We start from the raw sequence: 12,849 nt of genomic DNA, 5'->3' as shown, positions 1-12,849 counted from the left end.
GAGTGAGGATTCTGAAGGACCTTGTTTTAAAGACAATGCATAGTGGCAAATGTGTGTTGGGAAAGGCATAATTGTCTTCTACTAAAGAGAAGCAGGTCTAGAGTATATGTTCATGATGGAATTTTTGGAATATACAGTTTTAATGCTGTATTTTATATTTATCAATTCAGAGTTAGTGTTAGCTCAGTCACCAAGAAGGCCACATAATTGTTATGTTTTCAGGTCACTATGCATAGTACTCAGGAATCAACAGAGAATAGCAGAAGTCTCATTACCTTCAGCCTTCAAGTGACCACATCTTGAACTTTCCAGCTACAGCAGCCTCTGTGCTGTGCATGTCCTGTGGGGTTTTTGACTCACCGTCCTTCCCTGGGTTGATAAGCAGCTCTCCACCACCACCTGCCTCTGCCCAGGAGACAGGCTGTATTATGGAGTCTCCCAGGTCTTGTTTTTTTTTTCCCACAGAAGCTTAAGCTCATTATCATGGGGGTACCTGCCTCTATCATTCTCATTCTGTTGAGAACTCAGAGCAGAGGAATGAAGCAGACCATTTATCTGCTATGGCTATTTGACTAGAATATCATACTTTCATGTTGATAGATCACAAATAATGCAAAGCAAATGCTATGAACCTTATCAAGAGAAAATAGCTTATTGAAACCAATTGTGTTTAATTCCATGAATATCTTGAAAATTGAAAACATTTTAAAAGAATCTTTTTTTTTTCTATAGTGAGTCATTGTTCTTAAAATTCTAGTTATTCTATTCCCTAATAGGAAAGGTTTACTAGGTAGGAGTGGGGCCAGAAACTCCTTGATTTGGAAACCAGCCTATTTTGAATTGAATTGAAATAAACAAGGTCCAAAGATAATACCAAAGATTATTTTAATAATTAAAATTTGGATTTAGTTTAATTTTTCAATTCAACTGAACTGTAGTGACATGGCACTTAATGACAGGAATAGTTCCTGAGAAATGCTTCATTAGGCTATTTCCTCCATGTGTGAGCATCAGAGTGAAATCATGGTACTTTGGATGAAATAGCCTGTTTACACATGGAATCTTTATGGGACTGTCTATTGAAAATAGCATCCTGTGTGCTTTCATTATTAACTAAAACATGACTATATTATAACAACTGCCAGCTGGAGACAAGGAGAGGTTATTGAAAGTCTTGGTTTTAAATATCAGAGAGTTATGTCTGCTCTCAAAACCCTAAAACTACCTAGCCTTGTTAGCTAGTGAGACATATTTTTGACACGTATACATTTTAAAATAGCCCACAAATATTTTGTTCTGACATTTTTTTAAAAGACCATTATTATTTGATGATCTAAAGAGTGAAGTTAGAAACCCATGGTAGCTTAGGCATTCAGCTTTGAATACTTGAAAATTTTGAACAACCCTAGTGCTAAAATTCTTGTTTTACAATTTTATATTGATACCCTTAAGAAAATTAACTAATTGCAGTTTTCTTTTTGTCCTTTTGCACCTCTGTTTGCTGCTTTCTGTCTCTCTCTGTCTCTCTCACATCAGTCATCTGGGCTTGGCACTGACTCATGTTCCCTGTCCCTTCCATCAGCTCATCTTGCCCCTCCATCTCCCACAGAGCTCCGTAGGAGGTGGAAGGAGAATGGTCATAAGCAACCGGGCTGCAAACTGTCCAAAGACCCCGTGTCTAAGTATGGAGAGCCCGCCTTGGACTCTGACAGCAAAGGGAAGTCATACCTAGGGGACCAAGATGTTGCTTTTAGCTACAAGCAGCAAACCAGCAAAGGAACCACCCTGTTTTCCTTCTCCTTGCAGCTCCCCGACTCTTTCCCTTCTCTTCTAGATGATGATGGGTACCTCTCTTTCCCCAACCTATCTGAGACCAATCTCCTTCCCCAGAGCCTGCAGCATTACCTTCCCATTCGTTCACCCTCTCTGGTCCCCTGTTTCCTCTTCATCTTTTTCTTTCTGCTATCCGCCTCCTTCTCAGTGCCATATGCCCTCACTCTCTCCTTTCCTCTGGCTATGTGCCTCTGCTACCTGGAGCCCAAGGCGGCCTCCTTGACTGCCTCACTAGACAATGACCCGAGTGACAGTTCAGAGGAAGAGGTGTGTACCTCGGCATAGAGCACACTTCCCTGTTGTGTTTGGGGCTCCGGTGCGAAGGAGTTAGACGGCTGCTGCCCTAGTGGCCTGACTTTCAGAGCCTCATTTATTGTCTGTGCCAACATGTGACGGGGTTGTTGTGTGTTGGGGAGTACAACCTAGCCCCAGGGTTAGGCACAACGCCATGTGAATGTGGTGGTCTGAGCCCATCCTGCCAGTGGCGGAGGACTCAACCAGAAGTCATCTTCAAATGATCCATTAGCTATATGAAAAACACGTTCTGTTGATATTTCATTGACAAAGTAAATTATATACTAGACTAGACTTATGAAGTGTTGCCCAAAGGAATTCTGGTATATAGAAATGTAGTTGTGATACAAAACAGGAGAGAAATGATACTTAAAAGAAGCCATGAGAAAGCCTTGCTGGAGGTAAATTTATTCCAAGGATTAGTTTTCCAAAACTGTAACTGTCTCCCCTCCTTGAAAACTCTGATATATACCTCTTTTGATTGTCTGTGCCATACCATTCTGCTTACCCAGGGAGATGAATTAATCCCATGGGAATTAATTGGATCAGAAAAAAGGTGTGAGCAGTTTAAAACTTCCTCGTGCCATCAGAAGGGCCAGAAACAGGACCAGAAAAAATTAGAATTTTCAACCTCAATCATGAGAAGACTCATGAAAGATTTCTAAGATATCATACGCTGCGCATAACTCTGTCAGCGCCAGTACATCCATCAGATGGCAATGATTCTTCCAGTTCTAGCATGAGCCAGCAAATCCACATGCAGTTTGGCAGTCTAGTTGAGTCAGGAAAGTTGGACAGGCCACTGTGGCTCCTAGCCAGGCATAGTAGGAGGAAAGACTGGAGCCCTCAACCTCCACCTATGAAGGCATGCTTCCTATTGGTTCCTGCCTTCAGTCCTTGGGTGAGTTGACTTTTTATCAGTAGTTTCTTAATTGTTCTTCTTTCTCTACTGCCCCAAAGTTATATGAACAGCCCAGCAGTTTTCCTTTTTACAGGCTTGAAATAGAGCACAAGGAAAAGTACAGAAACTGCCAACAGAGGTGACAGGCTGTCACCTATCCTCCTGCCAACACCCTCCCCCAACCCCTTCAGCTATTCTGTTCCCAGAAAATAAGGATTTTTGTTTCAGGAAACAAGCCCAATACTCCTAGATTTTTTTTTTACCCACAAAGTCAAAGCAACAGTTTAAAAAGAAAAGAAAATCTTTTCTGTTCTGTGCTCAGCTAGAAATCATTATTCAAGCAAACTGCACCTTATGCATACATATAATTGCAAGGGTATATCTATATTTAGGGACATTGTGGCCATTTCTTTACAGCAAAAGGAAAAAAAAAAGAATGGTCTCACGAATGTTTTAAATAAATGTGGAAGCTTTACAAGTAACTAGTGCTGAGAAGCATATTTTAAGATTAAGTCACAAATGACTTAGTTTTAACTATTTACTATACTTTATACATAATATGTGTATATAATAAAAAAACTTTTTATATGTAGAAAATAAGAGAAAACTAACTATTCTAGGCATCTTATCACAATTTCTCACAGTGGCATTATCGAATAATATACAATCAGAACATACCACAGTTAAGAATACATTATCACCTACAGACTATTTATATTAGCTTGTTTTTAAGCTGGACCTATATTTTTCCTGTAGCTATGGAGTTAGTCATTAAGCTAACAGAAAGCAAAAATGATCTTTTTCTGAATTCTAAATAACTGAACTTTGATATAGTTAACCACACAGATCTTGTGCCTAATCCAGGGTATACATCTTGTTGTAATCAATGCATGAGAATTAATGTTAAACTTGGGCATGTCTGCATTACATTGGCAAAACAAATCACAGCAGTTACTCCTTGCAAGCTAGTGAGCATGAGACTGCAGCTCCCAGCACACCATCCTCCTGGTTGCAAAACTCAGAGCAGGAGCAGTGCTAGATGCTCCAGTCTTGCCTCCTCTGCAACATTAGTCAGCCATAACAGATCTCTGTGTCAGGACTTCGTATTTGGCCATCTGTTCAATGTGGTCTCTTAACCCCTAGTGTTAAGAGCTGTGCACCCTACTTCAAGCTGAGCTAGAGAACTCATATGTAGGTCATTCTGGTTTGTTGTTGGTCGTTTTTATCACTTTCTTAATTTGCCATTTGTTTGCAAGGGCTGTTTTATCTCAGTACTAAAAATACATTTGCAGCTAATCTAAGTGACTTTGTAACAGAGAGTTCAGTTTTATGACTTGTGTTTTGCAAAAATCACTAATGATTGTAGTTCTTTTTCAATATTTTATCATTACTGCTTACATTTCTCACTTTTATGAGTTATAGTGTCCTAATTCATAGAAAAAGTATAATCTTTTTAAATTGGTGAGTTAATGGCACATTTTTTGGTACCTTGAAATGGTCAAATAGGAAGAAGCAGAGTATTAAAGTCATCTGTCAATAAAACATGAGAAAAATTTATCTCACCATTTCATAGTGTGAATTATGAGGATTTTTTTTTTGCTAAAAAGAAAAACAAAAGGAGATAATGTGAAATCCTGAAGGAAAATGATAAACACCTAAATTTAACATTTCAAGTTGCTATGTAGTATTATACATTAGTTTATGATGTGCTATCATTTTTGAAGGGGGACACACCTAGGGGCTCTGCACTCAAAAATCACTTCTGGCATCCTCGAGGGACCATATGGGTATATAGGATGACAGGGATCCAACCCAGGTTAGCTGAGTGCAAAGCAAATGCCCTCCCTGCTGTACTATCGCTCCGGCCTCTGCTGTGCATTTTTTAAATTTTGTTGAACTGTAATAAATTTGATTACTTTAGGTACACTCTATAATAGCTGCTTTATTTAACTTTTATTGCCTTGCTATTTATTGGTCAGGATCCATGTTGAATGACTAACAATTTAACTTTGAGAGATTTTAGATATGGAGTAAATTGTTTAGGAAGAACAGTACTGATTATTATATAGTATATTTTTGTATTGTTCCATACCCACTCAGAGTCAACCCTCTAGCTTTAAGCTCTCACTCCTGGAAGTGCCCAAAGGACCCTATGGTGCCAGCGGTTAAATCAGGGCCTCCTGCATACAAAGCATGCGCTCAACTCTTGAAGTTGTATCTCTAGCCTAATATGTTACTGACATTTTTAGCTCTGTTTCTCTCAAGCAAAGTGTAAAGCACTTAATATCCCATGGAATGTTATAGCTGGGCAATTTTCTTCATCTCAAGAAGAAGCTTGAGAGTAAATTAACTTGCCCTGTGTGCCACAGATTTTAATAACAAGGACTTGTTATTAATAACATAGGACTTGCCTATTAGATGCAGCTCTTCTTTTGTTTTGTTGTAAGGGTCCACATTCACTGATGTTCAGGGCCTACTCTTGGTATGTGGGGGTTGCGTCTGACAGTTTTGAAGGGATCATGCAGTGTCAGGGATGACATTCAGGACTCCTACATACAAAGCATGTGCTCCAGCTTACTGAGCTATCTCCCTAATCCATACTAATTGAATGCCATAGTGCTTGGAAATTTACTGATGTAAATTATAAGTCCACATTGGAAATATTCTTTAAAGGAAGAAAAGTATTTCAAGAACTCTAACATTTTGCACAGCTAGTCAGCACTCTGAGCATAGACCATTTCTGTTCAAATATGTTCTTGAAATTGAGATTTGGGTTATTCTATACACTTGAATGATAACCAATCTCTATCTTCCCACCCTTGCCCATCTCATCCTCTGTTCCCTTCTATTCCCTTCTCTTTGAAATTGGATTTTCCCTAACTGTGGGTTGGTAAAATGTTAAAGTAATTATAATCCCTATACGAAAAGTTGTACCACACACCAAGGTATTCACTTTATGAAAATATATCAGTGGTTGTTTTTTTTACCAACTTCAGAATGATAGCAAGATTTTTGATTGGCAACCTTAGATACATATGCCAACCAAAGACTTGACTCCTTTATTTTTAGAATACAAGGATATGTTCTCACAGCGGCGTTTGCCTTGCAAGCAGCCAATCCAGGACCAAAGGTGGTTGGTTCGAATCCCAGTGTCCCATATGGTCCCCCGTGCCTGCCAGGAGCTATTTCTGAGCAGACAGCCAGGAGTAACCCCTGAGCACCACCGGGTGTGGCCCAAAAACCAAAAAAAAAAAAGGATATGTTCTGAGAAAGTTAGCTGATTTTCTCATTATGTGACCATCCCTGAGTGTAATCATGCAAACGGGACTGATATAGCCATCTATATATTTAGACATTATGGTATATCCTATCATATATACAATGTAGAACCACCATTCTATATGCCATCCATCAGAGACCAAAGCATCCATAGAGATGCATGACTGGTACAGTTACAAGATATGACTCTAATAGGAATTATGTCAGTAGAACCAATAATGATCTCAATTGTGCCTCTGTAAGTTAACAGTCCCTGTAGTTTGACATGGGAGGTTAATAGGCAATTCTCAGCCTAAGTTTTTATTTTTGTTTTCAAAATATTACATGCACATCATTGTCCAAAAGAATTTGTATCACTGATATTTGTGGAGGAAACAGTCAATATCATTTAGAGCCATCTGGGTGTCCCATTTTCAATCCCTGTGACTGATCATCAGAGAATATAGTTGTTTTTAAATTATATACCTAAACAATATTAAAAGCTAGTTCTGAAATTGCTAATATAATCACCCCTGAAAATATAGGTTCAATTAAATGCTGTGCTTTGTTTTATTTGTTTCCAAGTAGATGTCTCTTTCACTCTTTCTCTTTGTTTTTTTTTTAATTTTTTGCTTCATTCAGATTTGGGGGGGATATGTTTAAACATAATCATAAATTTATTATTTTTATTGGTGTGTGGGAAAAAACATTAACAATTACTAGTTAGTAATCATTAAGTTGTTTTTCTTGTATAAAACATATGCTATGAGTCACTGGCATGTGTTTTCATAATAAATAGGTAATGCAGACAGCCTTGATATTGGCCATAAGTGGATGTAAAGTATCAAAGTGGTATAAATGAGGGGCTGAAAGTCCAGAGACTGTTATAGTAGCTTTCTGTTTGAATTAACATTTAAGTTACCTTTCAAGTATGACATATTAGTGAAATCAAACCATATAGAAACATAAATTTTATTTGTATTAAAAAGTGATAGGAGATCTGTCTTGGGGCTTTAGTGAAAGGGGTGGAAAGAATGACAAATTGGTATTCTGAAACATGAAAGACAAGATCTGCTTGGCTAACAGTTTCTGCAGTCCAGCAGGCTGTGTGCCTCTGGTCTTCCTCTGAGTGGCTCTGCTGATGAAAACTAGCTCTAGCTTTTCTTTGTTTTTGCTTACTTAAACCAGTGTTCTTGTGGGAAGGTAGTAGGATACAGAGGACAGAGAAAGAACTTGAACTCTTTGATCAGTGTTATGCTCTGTCTGACCAGCTGGATTTGTTTTCTATTCCTGCCTCCCTCCTGGAACCTGATCACTTCTGTGATCAATAGACTGACAGTGAGCGAACAGACACTGCCGCTGATGGGGAAACCACTGCCACTGAGGTTGGTATATGCTGAGGGTGGCCGTTCCTGGCCTCATGAAAATAAATACTTTGTCAAGTGGCTATGTATCTAAGAACATTTCAATTAGACTTTAGATTGTGGATAAACTCTAACTTGCACAGTAGAAGTTAAATATATAGACCACATACTAATCTGGACTGAAATTATCTGGAGGGTACCTTCTTATTTGTTTAAGAAGTTATAAGGTGGAACTAACTCACTAATATCATTCCTAACAAGTTCTAGATGTGCTGAATTTCATAACATCACATCTGAGAACCACTGGACTAAACTGGTTAAACTTTTAAAAAAGCTGTACTTTACTGTCCTCAACAAAATGTTCTTTGTTTATGCTAGTCATGCTGGTGGGAAAAGGGCAGCTATTTAATTAGCTGATTACAGATATATTTTTGGTCTGATGTGGTCAAATAATACTTGTTAAAGCAGAAACACTTATCTTCAACCATTTTTGTAGACTTGATTTATTCTTGGCCACTCAAATAAATTTTCTATGGAGACAAAAGTAGGAGATTACCATCAGTACTTACTTTAAAACATAAAGGTAGTGATTGTTTTGAACAGTGATAGCACAGATAGCTATCTTAGATCTTTAGGATACCTTAAATATTGTTTATTTGTATGTGTGGCTTGTGTGGTTTGCAAATTTATCAGTAGCTAATAAAAATTTCTATAATACTCATCTACTTTTTTGTACAAATGAAAGTCCTGATGTCCATTTCTAAAATGCTAGTAAAATTTAGAGGTAATATTTAGACTGGGTTCTTTTATACTCCATTAGGTAAAACCGATATTTTCTGTTTGAGTTTTTAGGAAAATCTAAGCATTTTTCTAGAAGTATTAACTAATAAACCTCTTAAAAATATCTTCAGAAAAACCCTTCAAAGTGGAATTTTGTTACTTTTCTTCTTTTAGAAATTATTAAAGAAGAATTAGAAAGTTTGTTTTAAAGTTTGTAAACCATAACTTACTAAAGTTAAAAATAATATTGTGAAGTTATTAATGAGATTGTTTTAAGTAATTATATTTAAGTTTATTATAATCTGTTACAATCTAATAGTTTTCTATACCAAATAAAGCAAAATCACATATTGAGTTTATATTTTACATGAAGCTGCATGTTGGTACATGGATTAAATACTATTGTTGTCCCTGATTCAATATCACTATGTACCTAAAATATTACTGTGAAAGATTTGTAATCCACTTTGATCAAAATAAAAAAAAATAAATTAAAAAATATATATACCATAAATAGGGACTGGAGCGATGTGCAGTGATAGGGTGCTTGCCTTGCACTCAGCTGACCCAGGACAGACCTCGATTCCATATGGTCCCCCAAGCCAGGAGCGGTTTTTGAGCGCATAGCCAGGAATAACCCCTGAGCATTACCAGGTGTGTCCCAACCCCCCGAAAAAAGTATAAAAAACATACCATAAATAAAACATTTTAATAAGAATTTAAATGTTTATAGCAGCACTAATAATTATTATGGAATATTTAAGGTGTACAAATTGCTTGAGAACATAATAAGTAAAATACAACAGCTAGACCATCATATATTTAGTATTAGCATGTCACCAGCACGGTGTTAAAGATACCATGTGCTCTCAACACATTTGACCATGTTGAAGGTGGCATATACCCCTAGTGATTCCTGGACATGGCTTAATTAACACAGACTGCAGCATCAGTGTTAATGTGTTACATACATATCAGCACAGACAGTGGTGCAGGTTGAGTCTTGTTTGGGTTTGCATGGGCAGATAAGTAAACTGAGAAGTTAATGGATTTTATGCTGTACATTTGCTCTGATGCTGCCCTCTTCTCACCTTTGATCTTTTGGGTCTTCTAACTAACTCAGGGGTAGAAAGCGCAGGCTTTCATTCACAGAACTCTGGGCAAGAAACAGCTACTAAATATGCTTGCATGGTTCAGCCTAGTTACCTGGTTTTGGTTTTTCTGAATGCTAGCTAACATAGGTCCTTGAAATTAGAAAAACAGAAAGGAAGGAAGGAAGGAAGGAAGGAAGGAAGGAAGGAAGGAAGGAAGGAGGGAGGGAGGGAGGGAGGGAGGGAGGGAGGGAGGGAGGGAGGAAGGAAGGAAGGAGGAAGGAAGGAAGGAAGGAAGGAAGGAAGGAAGGAAGAGAAAGAGAGAGAGAAAGAAAGAAAGAAAGAAAGAGAGAGAGAGAGAGAAAGAAAGAAAGAAAGAAAGAAAGAAAGAAGAAAGAAGAAAAGAAAGAAAGAAAGAAAGAAAGAAAGAAAAGAAAGAAAAGAAAAAGAAAGAAAGAAAGAAAGAAAGAAAGAAAGAAAGAAAGAAGAGAGATTAAGGAAGGAAGGAAGAAAGAAAGAAAGAAAGAAAGAAAGAAAGAAAGAAAGAAAGAAAGAAAGAAAGAAAGAAAGAAAGAAAGAAAGAAGAGAGAGGAAGGAAGAAAGAAAGAAGAGAGAGGAAGGAAGAAGAGAGAGAGGAAGGAAGAAGGGAAGGAAGGAAGAAAAGAAAAAGAAAGACTTCTAGATAAACTAAGAAAGAAAGGAAGGAAGGAAGGAAGGAAGGAAGGAAGGAAGGAAGGAAGGAAGGAAGGAAGGAAGGAAGGAAGGAAGGAAGGAAGGAAGGAAGGAAGGAAGGAAAGAAAGAAAAAGAAGAAAGAAAGAAAGAAAGAAAGAAAGAAAGAAAGAAAGAAAGAAAGAAAGAAAGAAAGAAAGAAAGAAAGAAAGAAAGAAAGAAGGAAAGAAGGAAAGAAAGAAAGAGAAAAGAAAGAAAGAAAGGAGAGAGAGAGAGAGAAAGAAAGAAAGAAAGAAAGAAAGAAAGAAAGAAAGAAAGAAAGAAAGAAAGAAAGAAAGAAAGAAAGAAAGAAAGAAAGAAAGAAAGAAAGAAAGAAAGAAAGAAAGAAAGAAAGAAAGACTTCTAGATAAACTTATTATAATTTTTAGAAATTCAACATTTTGGGTCAGACAAGAAGGCTTTTTCTTGCCTTGCATGGCTCAGAGCTGGTTTGACCCCTGCATGTAGTTCTCTGAGCATCACCAAGGGTCACTCCTGAACACAAAGCTCAGAATAGCCCCTAAACAGTCAAATGTAACCTAGTCCCTCCCAAATAAACATATTAAAAACTCAAAACTTTTTCTGTCTGCATTTTAAAGAAAGTATAAAAGTTTATGGTAGTGGACTTATTTTCAAAAATACTTCTTTCCCTATCAGTCTTCTTCCCTCCCAAACTTGTTTTTAAGTTATAAATTCAAGACTACAAAGAATCAAAAAATATATGAGAATATTCATATCAAACTATTTAAGCTTCAGTTCTCTTAGCTACAAATTTGGGATAATTGTAAACTGCATAGGTTTAGTGTGAGGATTTTGATACCACAACAGAGCTCTTATTTACTGATAATCATGATCATACTTAAAATTTTTAATTTTGGGGCCAGAGAGATAGCATGGAGGTAAGGCGTTTGCCTTTCATGCAGAAGGTCATTGGTTAGAATCCCGACATCCTATATGGTCCCCCAAGCCTGCCAGGAGCAATTTCTGAGCATGGAGCCAGGAGTAACCCCTGAGTGCTGCCGGGTGTGACTCAAAATTTTTTTAAATTTTATTGTTTCTTAATTCTAAACCATTTCCAGTGTTCATTAAACACAACCCTCCAAGCCACTACTTTGTCATTTCCCAAGTATGCTTTTCCCACTTGAGAAATCTCAGTGGCCCACTGAGCAAGGATCCTTTGACAGCTGTTTACTCTTACAAGGCTTGTTAATCTGTATGTAATAGTGTTGTGGTTGGGTACAAAAAAATAAATGGCATCGTTTAGCAAGAAAAGGTTAGCTTTCCCACCTACCTACCATCTTTATGTAGGTCATACTTCTTTCATCTCTGAGTCAATTGCGTGGTAAGATTTATTTCCCACTCTCTCTTGCTGCTGGCAGTCGGACCAGGAAGAAGATGCAGAGCTCAAGGCACAGGTAGAAAATTAACAGTAAAACATAAGCAAAACCTAGTGTGTGATGAGTCATTATCTGTCTATGGTGTCAAAACTTCCAGCATGCTGTGTTGTCAGTTCCCTCGATGTTGGTGAGGTAATGGCACTCGTTTCTGTGACTACCATGTCCCTTACTTTTCCCTTTCTTCTCCACTTTTTTCAGAATAGTCTGATTAAGCGAATAAAGGGTGAAAATGTGTATGTCAAACATAGTAATCTTATGTTAGAGGTTGGTATTGGTATATACCAGTGCATGTTTGTGTGTGTTGATTTCTTTTTAGTGGCATTCCCATGTCCTCGAGCCGTGATGCATGAACCGTGTGCTTCTCCTGTGATAACTGGGTTGACTTCTTAGCTAATTCTAATTCCCTACACTTAGATATTGATCCCTTCCTTTACTATGTGCTTATTTATTTTCAGTCTCTGGTTGTGTGTGAATGATACTCTCTAATGTTCAACTTTGAATACTCCTTTGATTTTGTGTGTGTGTGCTCATGTGAACTAGATTCTTTTCCCTGTCTTCCTTGGACATGATGTCACATTTTCACCGTTGTGTTTGCAATAGTGACATGAACTCTGATCAGAATTCTTTTATTTTGACTACTAAAGCAATTGACTTTAAAGAGAGCACGCCAAAAGGTAGACAAGTGCCAAGTATTGACTCTTGGATTCTTTATGTTCTGAACGTAGGAGCTAGATAAAGCTCAAGATGACCTGGTGAAACATCAAACCAACATTAGTGAGCTGAAAAGAACATTTTTAGAAACCTCCACAGATACCGCCATCACGAATGAATGGGAAAAAAGGCTTTCTACCTCCCCCGTGCGACTAGCTGCCAGGCAGGAAGATGCACCCATGATAGAGCCACTTGTACCTGAAGAGGTCAGTATTCAGAGTTGGAGTAGCAATTGTCATCTGTCCACTACACTCACTTCTCTCCTAGGTCAGGAATTGCGAGTAGGTTTTGACTAAGGAAATTCCACCTCTTATCTCTATGTAAACTGAGCTAATATTCTCAGTGCTCTAAAGAAAACCTGCCAACGGGCCAGAGAGATAGAACAATGGATAGAGCACTTGCTTTGCACATAGCCAATCTGGATTCAATCCTCTGCACCCCATGTACTCCTCTGAACCTACATGGGGAAACCCCAGAGCTAGATTAAGTTCTGAACACTGCTGGGTGAGGC

The 12,849-nt window shown here is 37.8% G+C and overlaps 1 protein-coding gene across 27 annotated transcripts in view; it reads left to right on the top strand.

The window, feature by feature from the left end:
• The window catches only part of EPB41L3 (erythrocyte membrane protein band 4.1 like 3), a 232,394-nt gene that overhangs the window by 206,383 nt on the left and 13,162 nt on the right, over positions 1 to 12,849 (top strand). For 13 of the 27 annotated variants that reach the window (XM_049769956.1, XM_049769964.1, XM_049769953.1 and 10 more), the window contains exons 13-16: positions 1,537 to 2,100; positions 7,618 to 7,671; positions 11,610 to 11,645; positions 12,353 to 12,544. In XM_049769956.1, coding sequence (XP_049625913.1) covers positions 1,537 to 2,100; positions 7,618 to 7,671; positions 11,610 to 11,645; positions 12,353 to 12,544 — 846 coding nt within the window. The remainder of the gene's footprint in view (positions 1 to 1,536; positions 2,101 to 7,617; positions 7,672 to 11,609; positions 11,646 to 12,352; positions 12,545 to 12,849) is intronic. The other 14 variants (XM_049769976.1, XM_049769972.1, XM_049769969.1 and 11 more) reach the window with 4 other exon arrangements.

The sequence above is a fragment of the Suncus etruscus genome, chromosome 3, assembly GCF_024139225.1.
Source record: "Suncus etruscus isolate mSunEtr1 chromosome 3, mSunEtr1.pri.cur, whole genome shotgun sequence".
NCBI classification, from domain to species: domain Eukaryota; kingdom Metazoa; phylum Chordata; class Mammalia; order Eulipotyphla; family Soricidae; genus Suncus; species Suncus etruscus.
This window is presented reverse-complemented; position numbering and strand designations above follow the sequence as displayed.